Source organism: Aedes aegypti, chromosome 3, assembly GCF_002204515.2.
Source record: "Aedes aegypti strain LVP_AGWG chromosome 3, AaegL5.0 Primary Assembly, whole genome shotgun sequence".
In the NCBI taxonomy this organism is placed as follows: domain Eukaryota; kingdom Metazoa; phylum Arthropoda; class Insecta; order Diptera; family Culicidae; genus Aedes; species Aedes aegypti.
Genome location: NC_035109.1, coordinates 294517904 through 294536172, shown reverse-complemented (window position 1 = coordinate 294536172; position 18269 = coordinate 294517904). Strand labels below are relative to the sequence as shown.

Here is an 18269-nt window from a genome sequence, read left to right as displayed (position 1 = left end):
AATGGCTTGCTCAACTTGGTAAAATTCTTATTTATTTCAGAATTATGACTGTTATTTTTTGTCAGAAATAATTGCCCTGAGAAAATGTTCCAGATTTGTGGGGATCAAACATAACAAAAAATTCGATGCTGATGACCATGGAACGAAATGTTGAACAATTGATAAATTCATTTTTATGTCTATCAAATCTGTGACCGTTTGAAATTTAAACTATGATTCATTCAAAGATTGACTCGATCCCATCATTTAAAAAAGGGTCACACTTTTTTAACACTGAACTTTTTTTTTTATAAAAAATTCCACGATTACTTAAAGTGATCGTCGTAAAATATCGTTTCATATATTGTCGCGTCACCACCCATCCGGATCGCGCCAGTGAGACTCGCGACGCACCTCAAGTCGCCGCTTTTCGAAATCAGTTTTTAAATGTGGCGCTGCATTTTTACGATGTTTATGGCGCTGTGTTCATTGAAATATTAGACGCTTGAAGATTGACAAAATAATAATTAAAAAAAGATTTGTCCTTATTTCTGCCGGATCTATTATATCAAACTGGAATTTAGCAGAACCAGTATAAGCTCAGAAAATTTGAATGCACAGCAAAATATATGATTTCCGTCTACCCCTAATAGAAATGCTTTGGTTTATGACCAAAAAACTCGTACTTAAAAGTTTTTAAAAAGGGTAAAAAAATCGCAATAATGTTTCTTAGCATATCATCAAACCTGGAATATTTTTGAAATACCGGGAAAAAACCGGGAGAAAATCGGGAATCTGAAATTGACTTTTCACTGGCCACCCTGATATTATGATAGCTGCTAAAATGTGCACTTTGAAAGTAAGCTGAACATCCCTTCCCTAATTCATTTGGATCGAAGTGCAATTCTTACCAGTTCCGATCAATCACGGAGTAGCAACCATTGACATATACAGTCATTCTATGCTATAAATGCGTAACATAAATTTCATGTAACTATTTGAAACAAATATCCATAATTGCAGATACGCCGTTATTATACTGAACGAGAGTAATGTCGGATCGGATTATCTGAGAAAGATTGAATCGATTTAAAGAAAACCTTTTCGAGTCTCTTTTGGTTTCTGTTTGGTTCTTTTTTATTATTTGTGTGCTTTCCCAGAGAAAACGTTCGCCACTTTTCCCCAAATCACTATTTTCTAGGAAAATCCTATGAGAAACTTCATTGAGTAATTCTTAGCATAATTTCTATAAAATTTGTCTGAAAAATCCTAAATATATCAAAGAAGAAGTTCTGAAGGAATTCCTCAAGGCTCTGGGCTACAGCAATTCTTTCTGGAAGCTTCATTGGAGTATTCTTTCAGCCAAAACTGAAAAAATATTTCAAGTAAGTTATTATCCATGAAATAAACTTGATATGCATTTGTTTGATGACTTAAAGAAGAATTCCTGTGAAATCTCCTTCGTTTTTGTTTTCCAAACAGAAATGAAATTAGTCCGTGTCAACAGTTTTACCTTGACAAAGTGGTACGTATATTGGTATTTCAGCAACCTAAATACCTGAATTCAAACCAAATACCGATTCAACCAGAATCATATCATTAATATATCTTTAAACCGAAGTGCACTCCGAATCCGTTAATGCAATAAGTTCACCTTGTTTAACAAGGCTCTGAAAAGGCCACAAGTTGAGTGCAATCCACCAGCCTCTTAAATTCCGATTTTATCCGTCACGCAACAAAAAAAAAAAAAAAACAGAAAAACGAGAGCAAAAAACTTTTTGCATGCGACAAGTACGCAAAAAAAACTTTTCAATGAATGAAGCCTCTTCTGAAATTCCTGTTTGTTTACATTCGGATCATGCGCCGTTCCTCGCGCAAATATTCCGTTTCGAATCCGAGAGACTTTTTACACGGTGTGCTCCAGCAGCGAGAAAAGCGGTACATACAGGGCTGGTAGCGAGTCACTTTCTTTTATGATTTAGTAACAATTTTCCACCTGGTCACTAAAAAGTCACCAAAGGCTCGTTACCAAAGATAATTAGGTGACCTGATTTTTAACTACGTGCTATACATGATAATCATATCATTTCTGGCGGATAACAGAATGACATATCAAAAAAAAATGCTACATTTCAATACACAGCTTAAAATATGTTGTAAATTTCAGTTTATTTTCATGCACATATTTGGAGCATCAAAATAAACTGAAATGTCAACGACAAATAACTTATTTTTCAATCGAGTGAACTTTAAATTTACACGATCACGTAACATTCGAGCATCTTTAGTTGAAAATTAAACATGATGCTGTAATAATAGATGAATTTGCTTTACTTTTACTAAATTCTTCTGTTTACACTACATTGAAATTTAAATATTTTTATCTGTGTACCCATTTTCTTTTATAGGCATTTATTTTGAATAATACTTGTAGTATCGAAGTCACTTTCTAGTCACTTTTGGCCATTATTTTGATCATTTTAGTCACTAAAGACACTATTATTTTGCTGTCTGGTCGCTACCAGCCCTGTACAGAGCATTTCACTGTCATCCTGTGACTGTGTCCTCCCGCGCGTGTCGTCGGTTGTCGTCGTATAGTCAGTCGCGGATGAGCCTGTCTGCCCTTTCCACCATCGATGCACCAACACGACTCAACAACGCAATGCACAGTGGTCCAGAAAGTAGATCAAATCAAGTTATGTCCAAAGAACCGTGAAAATCTTTTGAAATCGGCCCATAAATAACTCAGATCTAGGCATCCATACAAGGCGTCAGGAATTATTTTAGTAATTTATCTAGAGACTTCTTCGAAATACTTTCAGGAGTTTCTTGAGGCATCTTTCTACAAATCCCTCTGGAGATATCCCACAATTCTTTTCCAAGATTTTTCGAGAGATTTATTCGGAGTTTTTTAAGGAATATTGAATGAAAGCTATACAGAGTTGAAAAGGAAATCGAACGTGGCTACCCCCAGTAATTTCAACAAAAATTACTCTGAACCCAGATACTATTCCAGGATTTCCTTCAGATATTTACAGATTCCATCTATTTTGCCAGTAGTTATTCTAGCAGATCTTCTAAATATGTTTACAGTTCTTGTAAGAAAATCCTCAAAGGTTCATTCTAGAGTTTTTGAAGAAATCTGTTAGGAAACTCTACAAGTATCAAGGAATTGTCTCGGAAATTGCTCCAGAATTCTTCCAGAATTTATTTCAAAAAAAAACCTCAAGAGCTCTTCCAGGAACTCCTCAATAAATTCTATCAGAAATTCCTCATTATGTTCCTCCAGATTTTTTTCAAGGATTGTTTCCAACATTTCGTCCCTGTATTACTCTTGCAGTTTTTCTTAACAGCTCTCGAGTATTTTTTTTTTAATAAAAAACCACATGAATTCGTCCAAATTTAATTTAAGGAAATACTGAAGCATTTATTCCGATTATTTCTGCCGAGATTTCTTTAGATTTGTTTTAGAGATGGTTGTTTAAGGATTTTTCCAACAATTTCTAAAGACAAACCTCGACTTTTTCCTGAAGAAATCCATGAAAAAATTCTTGGATTATTTTTAAGCACCCTTGTAGGCAATTTCTGGAGTATTTCCTGAAGGAATCTCTTCTAGGTTAATTTCTGACAATTCCTTAGAAAATTGCAGACTGAAATTAAAAAAAAATGTTGGACAAAATCCTAGTAAAATCAGATCACTTCACGAACTCCTGCAAAATGATTTTCTTGAAAAATCCGTGACAAAATCTTTGGATGAATTTCTGAAAAAATAATGGTGGAATTTCTGAAGTAATTGCATAAGAAAATTCTGGAAGGTATGTTGAACTAAATACATGGAGGATTCCATTAGATGCGCATCAGATTTATGGCAATACAACGAAACTAACAAGAAAGCATTTGTCTCATGTCGTCTCAGCGTTACACGATCAATAAACAATTTCTAATACCTAAAGAAAACTCTGGGCAAATAACGTATTTAGTTTCTGCTGCAATTCCTAGAAAAGATCGTGAAAATGCATACAATAATTCTTGTCTTAATGTCACGCTGGTAATACTTGTGGCAACACCAAAAAACTTCAAAATATCCATAGAGAAATGCCTGGTCAGACTTTCTGAAAAAAATGTTATGAGAACTCTTGTCTTCCTATTCCTTCACAGTACCATCTATTTGATACCTGTTTAATCTCGTTATTCAAGCATGAGGTTTCTAAAGCACATATTTTAGTCTCCACCTACCATGCTTTTAGTAATTATTTATGTATTAGTTGCAAGAATACGTGCAAATATAATACATATATTTTGACGACATTCAAAGGAAAAAATAAGTTTATTTATGAAGGAGTAACTTTGATTAGAAGAAAGATAGAAACATTATTGTTGCATGAAAATTTTCGTGTTTTAAGTTCTGAAAAACGTTCTAGACTACTTGAGAGATGAGAAATTAATATTAGAGAAAACTAGAGTTACAGGTTTTGTCTATAGTTTCATTCTGAAGCTCCATATGCATCTTTCCGCCTAAATACTTATGCCTTCTGGACCATAGTGCTATGTGTCGCAGTGGTTAGAGCGTTCAGGAAACTAAAAATTAAATTCCGCGACTACAAAGCAAAACCATGATGAATTTGTATGTGTTCGATTCCCAGCCAGTGCAGGATCTTTTCGTAATAGAAGTTTCCTTTACTTCCCTAGTATCATCGTGACAAAGAAAGTTCTCAATTAATAACTGTAGAAGTGCTGTTAGAACACTAGGCTGGGAAGCTGACTCTATCCCAGTGAAGACGTAATGCCAATAAGAAGAAGAGATCTATGACAAATATATTCCAAATTTAACAGTCATTCAAATCATTCATGATCTCATTTAGTTGGACCACGAATCAGACATTAATCTGTTTCAATTCAATTCAATAGACGTTGTTGAGGAACACATTCGGAATCCTAAGCTCGTGTTTTAAAACGAAATCTGTTCTGAAACCTTACTGTATAGGACAGAATCATAAAGGCCTTCAGGGAAAAATACTTCATTATTATAAAGAATCATAAGGATACTTGCAAATTTATGAAAAGTGATTTCGCCTAGGTCGAATCAATAAAATAAATCTTATCACGCTATAGACCACTGTGCGCTGAATCCCTCGGCCTTCCTATACCGACGATTGTGATGGCAACGAGGACGACGACGACAATAACTAGGTGAAACATTCCGTTTCTGACAGAATAAGTAAGTGACGGAAAAAAAAATCTTTTCCTCTTGTGTCTACACAAACTCACATCGTCGCAACTTGGATTGTCCTGAGCTGCGACTGCATGTGAGATGGAACGAGCTCGACTTTCGTTAGAAAAAAGACCCCCAACTCAGGGTCCCCAAGATAAGAGTGCAGCGGTGTTAGTATGACAAATTGAACTAACAAGAAGGATGATCTTTCGTTTCGCGGTTAGTTAAATTACTGTCGATTGGTAACTTTTGGAATCGTTATCAACAACCTTTAAAGCACGCGTCCGGGTGTCCAGGTTCACTACAGACTACTTAGGGAGCCGTATCCTATTCTTGGCATTGCAGTAGGGTTTCTTGAAAGCTACAGAGCTCATATTTGGCCACAGTATGCGTCGTACGGATGCGCTTCTTATTGCAAAGTTTCAGACAATTCGGACGAGAAAAAACCCCCCATGTCAAAATGAACCATGGAAGTGCCCAAGTGGTTCTGCACCCTACTATGTACACAAACCGTCCTGTTTCGATCAGCAGTTGCCAAATATTCTTGGAACAGCTGTTCGACAAAAATGAATTCTCGCGTTTAGTAGCATAAACTTATCTGAAATAATTGATTTCTCTTCATCGATTTTTTCTTTCTCATTAACATGATGATAATTATGAAATTCTTATGCTATTTTTCGTCTTTTGACATTCTGCCTTATGGTTTTCGATATCACTAAATAACCTAGGTTGCATTTTACTATGCGCTAAATAAAGTTTTACGTCAAATTAATTTCATTTTGTTTCATTTGAGTTAGTCTTGCATACTGTGTAAGTCAATTTCGACTAAATTATAAGCTATATTTGTGTTGCAGATAATTTAGCGATTTATTCACTCAAATAGATTAAAAATAAATCTCAAAAATTCAATATCATAACAACAAAACAATCAAAAGATAAATCATTCTGAACTTGGCTAATACTTGTAATGTATTGAGTTGGGAACTTCAAAAAAGGATATACATACAAGAGCAGTCGATGCTTAGAATAATGCAGAGGGAATCCGCGAGCGAATGAAATCCTGCACAACCATACGCGGACGAATACTTACATACGGATGCGGTGGTGTTGTGTGAGCAGGACTCCCGCTCGTTTTTATCAGTTTTCGTATTGCTTTGTGCACGTCAAATTACATAGAGGGGTAGATGAGTGCGTAAACTTAGAATTGATCAGTGCACATTATATTCATTGATTCATTGATTAATGATAATCACTCTATTTTGTGTGGGACACGAAGCTTCTTCGTCCAAACGTTTTCTTGGGTTATGGTCTACGTTGAGCAGAGCCTACTGTTTAGTTCAGCTTTGTGTACTCCAAGCACTTCCTCAATTTTTAGCTGAGAGACAGCAACATAATCTATGCCCTAGGAATTTGATTTTCAATGATTATCATCTAAATGAGACATAACAATATTTTCAACCTGAAAAGAGTTCTAGCTTCATTCTTTGGGTCTACCGCTACGCTCCGTACATAAACTACGTAAACCAATATTTGACTTTATCAAACCGTCTCTCTTCTAAAGTAAACATAGAATTTTTTATATATTTGAATATTTAATATAAAATCATATTATACAATGAACCACTGAAAGAAACCATGTCAGAATCATGACAGCAAACATTAACTGAATGTGATATTTTTTTTTCTCAAATATCCTCACGATGTAAAACTGCGGTTTAAGTTCATTTTTAGGTATCTGTGGAGTGATTTCATATCTCAGCCTACGTGAGATAAGCTTTTTGATGACGAAATTGAAGCTGGAAATTGATCTGTGATAGTACAGTCGAAGGATCATCAACTGGTGAGCTCCTTTCATGCTTTTAATAAAAACAAATAATTTGAAGCTTATGAAAAGATTACAGACTGAATGTACGTGACTTATGAGAACAGTCAGACCCTTGAATATGCAATGTGGGTTAGTATATGAGAATGCCATATACGGTTTGTAATTTTCTACAAAGTTTTTGGAGCCCCAACAGGACGCATGCACCGGGTGGAAGGAGCAACAGGAGATATTAATCGCTGAACATTCGCGTAATGTTTCTTCAAGCCTTAAGATTTCAAGGTTTAGCAGTTTATTATCGAAACTAAATTTTGTATTACAGTTAAACCTCCATGAGTCGATGTTCCTTTACTCGATGTCGACTCATGGAACCATATTCAAAATCAAATTTCATGGTTACTAAGATGGTCCCCTCAAACGGCTTTCCATAGCATTGCCGTTCCATGACTCGATATTTCCATGAGTCGATGGTCCCTTCAATATCGACTCATGGAGGGTTGACTGTAATATTCTGAGGCTTAAACCTGACGTAGAAAATATGTATCTACAGTACATCACAGACATTTCTCACCGAAAGTTAGAAGAATTTCGGTCAGAGGTTTGTAAGAAATTTTCGGCGAACATTCAGACAAAATTCAAGCCTGAATTATTTGACCGAGTTAAGCATTCAAATAAATTTTGACGCAAACTAGGATCAATAACTGCCATGTAATGTTATCTGACAGACCAGCTGAATAATTTGCTGATGGCGGTTCTACATAAATTTTTGGCTGTAAGGAATATCCAACCTGCATTTTGTAAGAATCGCAACAACCCTCGGAAGGTAATCCAGAACGTTCAGATTTTCCAACCAGGCATAATTCCAAGACTCTCGAAATAATTGTTCAGGGTTGCAGTAATTTTCTAAAAATGATTTTAGAAAATTAGCTTAAAAGAGTTAATTAATTTAAGAGGTGAACCCGCCTAAGGCTGAAAGCCTCTATAATATGGAAAATCAAATCAGTTAATTAATTTGGATTTTGCTAGGAATTTTTCCTGCATCCAGAAAATCTTTCAGCAACTTGTCTGCTGAAGTCTTAATCGAGGACTTCGTATGGAACTCTTTCACTAATTTGTCCAAAAATGTCTTGAGCAATTCGATTTGCACCTCTATAACGATTGATTTTTTTTAATGAATGCAAGACAATGAAGTTATCATAAAGAGTTTTTTTTTCAGAAATTCTAGCCTATATTTGTCCCGTAAAAATAAGAATAGAAATATCCAGATGTTTCTCATACATTATAATTATTATAATTAAGTAACCTGGTTATATTACTAGCCATTTACGGCAATAAAGTCCCAACTCGTATGGATAACAGTTGAGAAATAATCAAAATTACTTTAATTCTCTATCTTTTTTATTAATATAATTTTTTTTTCAAGGATTTTTTGGACTACTTTTATTTTCAAAGTCAATTTTTAGTCACTGAAAAAAAAGACGCTAAAGTCACTACTATTTTGCCTTCTGGCCGCTATCAGTCCTGTTGTCTACTATAGCTCTCACATAACATTCGAAGTCGAAACTATTGAATTGGAGTAACATTTATAAGCTATGCAACAGTTGATGAAAAAGGAAGGTGGTTTTTTTCCCGATCTGGCCCAGTGACTCACCGGAATAATTCCGGACCGGTGGACATTTCCAAAACTTCCAATGGTCCCTCATATATCAAGACATCCAGACGATTCCATTGGAGCTGTAACGAAGGAAATTCGTTAAAAATGATCAAATGGCAGAATTTTTTGATTTCATTCGCTACGTACGGGTCAATAATCTTTTGTCATATCAATGCAAATTGTATTGAAACTCTCATATTGAGAAAACCAAATACTTAATCTAACTGTTTCGTAGAGGTAAAATAAGTGGAAGCTTAATTGGAATATTTTGGATAGTTCGATAACTATGCAGGGACCTCGGGTTAATAACAATGCTTCGCTTATTGATTTCGGAAGATCAATGCTTTATTTTTAAAAACTTTAATTCTAATCAGAATCCTGGAAAGATTCTCATTAAAATCTCTTCTCTCATCAGAATTGAATCATCGCTGGATCCTTTTCGAAATCCTCTCAAGAATTCTATGAGGATTCTCATAAGAATCTTCTCAGGTTTCTCATCAGAATCCTCTCAAGATTCTCAAAAGAATCCTCCCAGTGTGCTCATCAGAGTCTTTTCAAATTTATCATCAGAATCTTTCCAGTATTGTCATCAGATTTGTTCCAGGATTCTAAAATGTCGCAAATAAAAAAAAATCAGGATTCTCATCAGAATTTTCCCAGGATGCTTATCAGAATTTCTGATATTTCATCAGAACCTTACCAGGATACTCATCAGAATCCTTCCATGATACTCATCAAAAATTTTCCAGTATTCTCATCAAAATCCTTCCAGGATTCCCATTCAAATTTTTCCGGGATTCTCATCATAATGAGGGTCTCGTCCGAATCCTTTTAGGGTTTTAATCGAATCCTTCTAGGATTCTCATCGAAATCCTTCCCGGATTCTCATCATTTCATCATAATCCTTCCTGGATTCTCATCATAAATCTCCGGTATTATCTTAGCAATTGTGGCTCGTTCTAGGATTCTTATCTGCATCTTTCTAATACGGTTGCCAGAATCCTTTCAGGATTTCTATCAGAAACCTTATCAGAAACATTCCGGAGATCTAATCAGAAACTTTTCCTCCAATAGTTTCAATTTTCTTAAACAGTGTTGTTTGGTGTGTTGTTATGATAAAATGTGTGAGCGGCTATCGGATCAGTAGGTATTTTTGTTTGTTCCAATAGCCTCTCATGCAAAAAAAAAAAAAAAAATACCGAGATTAATAAAAAAATCTTAGTGTACAGCCTTTTTTATTGTTGTTTACATATGGTTTGACCATAAAAAGTATCAGCATGAATAAAAAATAAAAAAAATGCATTTTTAGTATGTTTGTAATGAAATCTAGTATATCGTGAGCGGAAATAGGAACACTTAGAGGCAGTAACAAATGCAATTAAATATTTTTTATGAAAGTTTTTCACATTTATTTTATTTTTCTACTGAATACCTATATTTGGAGTAATATTGTGACATGAAAAATAGTATTGATCGATTCAATAGCTATTTAAAAGAAACATTTGAACAAATGAGCGGAATCTGGTGCACTGATTGTATATTTCAACCAAGTTCTAACTGAATTAATCCCCCTGTACATTGGTTTTTCGATTCTTTATCCACTCGTTGCAAGCGAGAGGGCAGGGGTGCGACTGAAGGGATAAAAAAGAGAAAACAAAAACCGGTTCATGCACACCAAAAAAACCGCTGAACATAGAACAGAACGCAGACACGAGGATGCTGGTGGGTACTGCACGGAGGGAAGCTCCTCCTGATCGCGCGAAGCTTTGCTTCTTGCGCGCCAGACACTATCAAGTGAGCAAAACAGAGCATCGCTGCCGTTGCGCGCGTGTGATGGATATATTGCTGGTGCCCAGTGCAGTGCTGCCAATGAATGGGAGGAATGTCAAAAATTGGGCACTGATTTATATATACACTTCCTGATGTTTTAAATAATTGATGGTTTTTTGCTTTGTTTTCATTGATCCATTTTGCGTTAATTGCTATTTGTTGTACAAGTTGTGGTGGAATGCTCATTGATTGCCTTTAAAACATTCATTTTCTACTTGTAGCGAGCCCTTGTGCAAAATTGTAGAGGCTTCAGAGAAAGGTTTAAAGACTTTTACTCGATTAATTTACATGTTCTTTAGGAACTTCTTCTTAGATTTCATGAGTAAAATCTTCAGGAATTCTTTTAGTGGATTCTTCAGAAATTTATTCTGCAATACATTCGGGGCTCCTCATGACACACCTTCGAAAATTCATCTAAAGATTCACCACCAATTTTCCCCAAAAATGTTCCACTTTCACAATTGTTGAAGAAATTTGTTTACGGTTTGTTTGGATAACCATACAATAATTCCTCTAGGGGATCCTATGCCGATTTTTTTCCAGCTATTAAAGATTGTTCTGACTACGCGAATTCAGCGATTTTCGCGGATTTTATGCAATTTTGGAAGTCAATTTTGACCTTTCGCGCAGATTTGGCGCGGGTTTAGGTTAGACCATCGAAATCATACATTACTTAGTCGAAATGTTAAATAGTGTTCTTTTTTCTTAAGCATTTGGTATGGATGCCGTTGCGATGATTGGCGAGGATAGCTCATGAAAATTGCAAAATATAATATTGAAAATTGATTTTTCTCTGATTCTATAGAATGGACTTCGGTACCTTGTAAAAGTTGAAGAAAAAAAAACACATGCTTAGCAAAAAACAGTTTTTTTTTCTTTAGTGCGCTTAGAGTATTGAATGAAATATTTGTTAAAGTTTGAAGAAACTGTTCATACCGCAGGATTTTTTTAGAAAACTCGGAATATCATTTCATAAGAGAAAGTGTTGCATGAAATCTTGAAGAGGTTTCCATGTCCATTCTCCCTAGATGCTATTTCTACAAAAAATGCTGTAAGCATCTTTGCAGTGAAGCCTGCTGTAAATGATTGAGAGTCAAGTCCATTGCTTTAGGAATTCTTCCAATGATTCTCAGAAAATCCTTCAAAAATACATTCAGAGCCTCATTCAAGGACTCCTCCAGAAAATCCTCAATAGATTTCTCCAAATATTCTTGCAATTAGCCTTCCTAAAAAATTCTCTCGATTTCACTAGGTATGGTTCAAGGAAGTCTTCAAGAACCTTTCAGCAGAACAATGCTGATAACTCCAATAATTTCCACAGATTGTTCTGAAAATTCTCCTTCTTAGTATCTACTCCATGGATTTTTCGAATATTTTTTATTACTTTTTCTCCAGTTGTTACTCCCGGAATTCCTCCAGGAGAATCCACAAAGCTTCATCTATTTTTTTCTAGATATTTATTTAGGGATTCGAAAAAATCCCTAAGGATTCTATGTAGTGATTTTGGGAGATAATTTGATTAGATACTGGAAAAAAATGTTGTAAGAATTTTAATAATAAATTAATGAAAACTTTAAGTAACTGGGAAAATGTCTGAACTAATGTTTGATGAAATTCCTAGAGAAAATCATAAACAAATATGTAAAAGTAATATCTGGAATATTATTAAGATGTATCTCTAAGAAAATTCTTAGGGATAGCCTTAGAGCAATTTCTGGTCAGATCGGAGAAATGCTCATTGAAAGTCTACTTCAAGAATCTTCTTGATTCCTGATAAATATCGTTTTTTTTTTTATTCCTTCCTGATCCCTTTTCAATTCTTGTTCGGTCTGGTAAATCTAAGATTGCACTCCAGCGAAAGCTATAGCCATTATTCCAGTAATTCCTCAACGCATTTTTTCTATAAAATGCACTAAGACTTACTCAGGACTCCAAGATATCTTTTTTGGAAATCTTCCTTGCAGGAGGTTATTAAAATTTTACGCATTTTTTTAGGATTTTGAATAATATCCTTGACAATTTCCTGGAGACATCCCTAAAATAGTTCTTTGAGAACTTGTTTGGTCAATTTCTCTATGAATTACTGGAGTACTTTCTGAAGAACACTATGGAATTATTCCTGCAGGTTTCAATTTTAGAGGAAACCCTAAAAAAGGAGGCATTTCTGAAAAAAAAAACAATAAATGCATCTCTGAAACAAAAGCTTGAGATCTTTAGGATGTCCTTCATGGGAATTTTGGATAAAGTCCTAGCGAAATCGATGAAAGAATTACGGGACAAATTCCTGGACGACTTCGGACTTTCCAGAGAAATTTGTGAAGGAATATTGGAAGAATCCATAGAGACATTCCTTGTGGAATCTCTGAATTATTTTTTTGGACTGAATTCTTGAAGGTATCAAAAGAAATTCTTGATGGATTGTCTTAGAAAGGGTCTGTGAAAGAATTACTAAATTAATTCCTGAAAGAATCTTTGGAGCAGTGCTGGAAAGCGTCAATGTAAATAGAAGGTGTCGCGCGACTTTTACATATATGCTTCCCTTACTGTCATCGGACGACGAGACAATGACAGAAGTTTTCCTCAAATTCTCTTTCAATTTTTCCGTCGCTACGGCTTGTGACGGAATTGTAAACTACACAATTTCTAGTTAATTAGCTGATATGATTGTTATTTATATCGCTGGAATCATGAAAGGATATCCATTTTACTTATCGAATACATTTGCTTCCCAAAGTTCTCCAAAATGAGATAAAAATTTTAAAAGCTAAACAACATTATAATTGCTCTCGTGAGAGCCCTGTCAGTGCGACCTGATGGAGTGAGCACATGAAATATAGCGTCGCCTAGTGACAGTGAGAAGACTGGTTTCGTTAGTGTCGCAAGCCGCTCATGATTCTTAACAGCCCTGCTTTGGAGTAATACTTTAAGGCAAATATATCAAATATTATCTGATAAAATAATGAAAGAAATTACGAAAACTAAACGCCCAGCTATCCAGAAAGACCAAGCTGAGAGTCGAGGGTTCGAAACCCACTGGTCGAGGATGAAAATAAAGGAAATTTTCTCGATTCTCAGCGCACAGAGTACCATCGTTCCTGCCGCACGATAAATACATATGTAAAATGGTCTATTGGCAAAGACACTTCTGTGCAAGTGCTTATGAGAACACTAAGCTTGGAATCAGGTTCTGTCCCAATTACGACATAACGCCAGCAAGAAGAAGAACGGCAATTTTAGAGGATAGCCTAGAAGAGGAGTCGTCTCTGACAAATCAGTGGATACATTTCCTAAAAAATAGGTACTGCTTGAAATCTTTAAAATGTTCTGAACGGAAATTTTGGGCATATGAAAATTGCTGGAAGACTTCGGGCTGTGTAGAGAAATTTGTGAAAGATTATTTGGAGGAATCCTTAGAGGTATACCTTGTGGAATCTCTGGAGTATTTTTTGGACTGAATACTAGATTGAATTCTTAAAGGATTCCATTTGAAACAATAACACGTACAGACGCGATTACTACTTGTCAAATCTAGGACGTAAACGTATTTCAAGGCGATTCATGGAGAAATGCATTAAATAATCAAATTGAGAGTTCTCCGAAAACTCATACAAGAATTTTGATATAAAGAGATTTCTTCGTGACTACTCTACAGCTTCATCAGCAATTTCTACATACCTTAAGCGTAAGGTATCCCTTCAGAAATTATTCAAAAAATTCCGCCAGTAATTCTATCAGGGATTCGATCAGAAATTCTTCCAATTCCTCAAGAATTGCCTCTAGAATCTGATTTGCTGGCCTCTAGAATCGGATCTGGTTTGCTACCAAAATATCCTCATGGATTCTTCCAGGATATCCTTTAAAATTGCCTGCTGGAGGGAGTTTCTCCAAATACTCTTTTTGCAATTCTTCCATCACTTCCTCCAGGAGATTTTCCTAAGAATCCTACATAAATTATTGCAGTGAAACACACAAAGGTTCATTGCAGGGTTTTGAAGAAATTCGTTCAGGGATTTTTCCACGAAACCGTATAAGAATTTCTTCAGGAACTCCATCGCCGATTTTTTCAGCCATTTTTACAGGGCTTTTTCAATAATTCCTCCATAGATTCTACAAATAATTGTTCACCGGGAACAGGCTTGATAGAAACTCCTCTGCGATGCAAAGAAAAGGCGATTTTTCCGTTTTTCAGAGGAAAAAAACTGAACTCAAAATTTTCAAAACAGATCCTCAAGCGATTCGAGTGAGAGTGCAAACAAATGCGAGAATTTTTTCAGATATTCTCTCTCTCTCTTGTTGTTATGCTCACCTTTACTCACACTGCAAAAGAACTCTTGAATCTGCCGCCCGAACAAAACAGTCCTCGGGGAGTTGTGAGAGCACCCTATTTTTTATGGAATTTTACTCTGTTATGCTTTGTGCTGTATTTTCCTCGCTCATTTTTCGTTGCTTCTCTGCTTAGCATTTTTTCGCTCCCTCGCAAAGAAGTAAAGGCAGCACGCTGCTCTAGAGTATTCCACCGAACTCTAATGATGTTGAGGAGCATTATAAAGCCTGATCGGGAATCCTGCATTATTCCGATTTATTCCAAAATAATAATAGCAACTTTTCAAGAAAATGTTCCACAATTTCCTTAGGCAATTACTCCTGGACATTATTCATGGTTGCCTACAAAAAAATCCTCCAAGATTTTTCACTAAATTTGACATGTTTTAAAATAATTTCCCAGGAACCGTTAAGTGTCCTTATTCCGCGCAATTGGTCCAAAAATCCAAAACACGCGGAATTAGGGTCTTATATGCACTGATGAATTACGGTACTTTACGATAAATTCTTTCACATTTGTTTAAGAATTTCTACCAGGTAACGCTAAAACAATTAGTCCAGTTATATCTGCACAAATTTCTTCAGGTCCTAGGGTTTCACGGATTCCTTTTGAAGATATGAAAATTTTGATTGGTATATTTTTCAACGATTATTCTAGCACATTATCTTGAAAATCTTTGTAAGAATTTTTAGAACTTCCTTAGAAATTTTCTAGATGAATTTTAGAGAAATCGCTAAGGGATTTTTTGGAGGAAGGCTTGTAGAAATTTCTTGGAGTTGATATTAATCAATACTCAACTATAAATTGACGCTTATATTGAACTGTTCGGTAATCCAATCTGCATGGTTTTTAATTTAATTAACTCATTACGCGTGGTTCGATTCGAATCGCACTCGCTCTGCACGTGTGTGTAGTATATATGAGTTGGATTGATATGGGTTATGAAATGGGTCTGCGTAATCTGTGGGGATTTGAATTCGAAACTGGTAACCTTCTGAGTTATTGGGTCACCAAGTGGCTCAGTAGCTTAGTTGGCAAAGCGCTCGTCTAGCATACAAGAGTCCAGGCTTCGAATCCCAGCCGAGCACGTAGATTTTTTCATAATTTCACCTATAATTTATTCATCTTTACCACGTGTAATGAGTTAATTAAATAAAAATCAATTGAGAAAATTCTTAAGAAGTTCGAGTGTTGATAAAGAAATTTCCAAACTTTGGAAAAGCCATGGAGCCATGTGCTATGTTTGATTCTCCGATTGCGAAGTGCCACGAACTGTTTTGGTTCGCGAACTGTTACACTCTCCGAATATGGTTCGATCAGCTCATTCGGATAAATATCCAAACACTGGAAATTTCACAAAGAATTTTTGGAAAAAAGCATCAAATCTGAAGACATCCTTGAAATTCATGAAGGAAATTGTATGAAATTCCGTAGAAGGATCACTGGATGAATTCCTGACGAAATTCATTACGAATTTCTTTGAGAAATTTGTGGAATAATCTCAGAAGACATTCCAGTAGTAATCCTTGAATGAATCTTTGAAACAATCCTTGAGGAATGTTGGTTGATATCCTTAAGAAATCCGTAAATCAATCACTGGAGCATATGTTAGTTCTTAAATTTTATAATATTGTCAACTACTGCTGTCATTTTTGCTTGAACGCAAAAACGTATCTAACCCCACAATCATTTCTTCTTCTAATCCATACAGTGAGTCGTCGTGGAGTGAATGCTGGACCGGCATTGAGCTTGCCATCTACACTGGAGGACTCTACGAATAATTGGAAAGGAACACCTTCGGGTCCCTCCGATCCGTCACAGCAGCCCGGTGGACCGGGAGGACCTGGTGGCCCAGGCGGTGGTGGCGGAGGTCCCGGAGGTGGAGGTCCTGGCGGTCCGGGTGGAGGTGTCAACAACTTTGGCGGACCCGCGGGAGCGAATAGCTTCGGTGGGCCCGTGTTTCCTGCCGCCGGTCAGGGATCCCCCGCGGGCGGATCCGCGGCCAACAACTACCAAAATGTCCCGCCCGGTACTGGCTCGAATACCCCGCAGTATACGGCGTCTCCGGCGCCATCGGGTTCCAGTACGCCCGGTCCGGGGCCACAAAATGTAGGCTCTGGATTCCCACCACCGAATGCCGGCGGAGGCGGCCCCGGTCCATATAATGGTCCCGGGGGAGGCCCAGTCGCTGGCGGCCCATTCGGTTCACCGTCCGCTAATGGTCCACAGTTTGGCCGGCCGGGTAGTTCCGGTTCGGCCTTCGGCAGTGGACCACACTTCACGTCGCCGGGTGGCCCCGGTAGCTTCGGTGGGCCACAATTCGGTCTACCTCCCGGGTCGCCTTTCGGGCACGGGCCTAACGGTCCGCAGATGGGCGGCCCCATGAATCAAGGACACATGATGAGCGGTCCGCAGCCAGTCGATCGGATGGATCAAAGGTTCGTTGGAATAGAAGTGGTATTTTATAAGATTTAAATTTAGGTTTGCTTACAGTCAATTGAACGTTCCCAGAAGGCATGCTTACTTCGGACAACCTGACTATAGAATATATGAATTAAATAAGCGATTACAGCAAAGAACTGAAGTAAGTCTCTTGGTTGATGGAGGCGAGGTTTGTATAAAATTCAAATGTGCTAAATGATTTCTATTCCGAAAACTATAGGAAAGTGATAACTGTTGGTGGGATTCATTCGCGAATGAGTTCTTTGAAGACGATGCAACCCTAACACTAACATTTTGTTTGGAAGATGGACCAAAAAGATATAGTAAGTCTTGACCAAGTTGTACTTCATTCAACGGAATTAACATAATACCTTTTTCTCTAAATTGCAGCTATAGGACGCACACTAATTCCTCGTTATTTTCGAAGTATCTTCGAAGGCGGTGTAACGGAACTGTACTTTAACCTGAGACACTCCAAAGAGTCGTTTCATAACACATCCATTACGTTAGACTGTGACCAGTGCACGATGGAGACGTTGCACGGGAAACCTATGTACACCAAGGTAACGACAAAAACTATTTACCAATGGGAAAAGTTAACCAAACCCAGAGTGGCCACACAATCGGGAAATGTGGGAAAAGGTGGTCGGAAATTGGAAACCACCGAGAACTATAGGGGCGATGGGGGCAATACCAACTAGGATTTGACAAAATATTTGGTTTAATGTCCATCAGTGGTGATTCCCTAACCTCAAATCTACGATCAGAAATTTATAATTTTTCACAACAAATGGGCTTTTTCTGAGTAGGGAATGGTTTCAATTTGATCATTTATCTCTAGCATTAGATTATAAAATTGTAAAAATATTAATTTAATACCCGGGAGTTTGGAGCACACAAAGGGAAAATATGTATTTATATTTTCAATGTATATGTATTTTCAATTTCAACTACTATCGGCAAAACTAGATTTTTTTCCAGGAGGTAAAAACTGTATCAGCTGATG

At 36.7% G+C, this 18269-nt stretch overlaps 1 protein-coding gene across 9 annotated transcripts in view; it reads left to right on the top strand.

Moving 5' to 3' along the window:
* Positions 1-18269, top strand: part of LOC5574293 (LIM domain-binding protein 2) — a 77825-nt gene that overhangs the window by 39440 nt on the left and 20116 nt on the right. For 7 of the 9 annotated variants that reach the window (XM_021853920.1, XM_021853927.1, XM_021853925.1 and 4 more), the window contains exons 3-6: positions 16533-17259; positions 17315-17405; positions 17484-17586; positions 17654-17826. In XM_021853920.1, the coding sequence (XP_021709612.1) occupies positions 16533-17259; positions 17315-17405; positions 17484-17586; positions 17654-17826 (1094 nt within the window). Of the gene's footprint in view, positions 1-16532; positions 17260-17302; positions 17406-17483; positions 17587-17653; positions 17827-18269 lie in introns of all 9 variants that reach the window. The other 2 variants (XM_021853928.1, XM_021853929.1) reach the window with 1 other exon arrangement.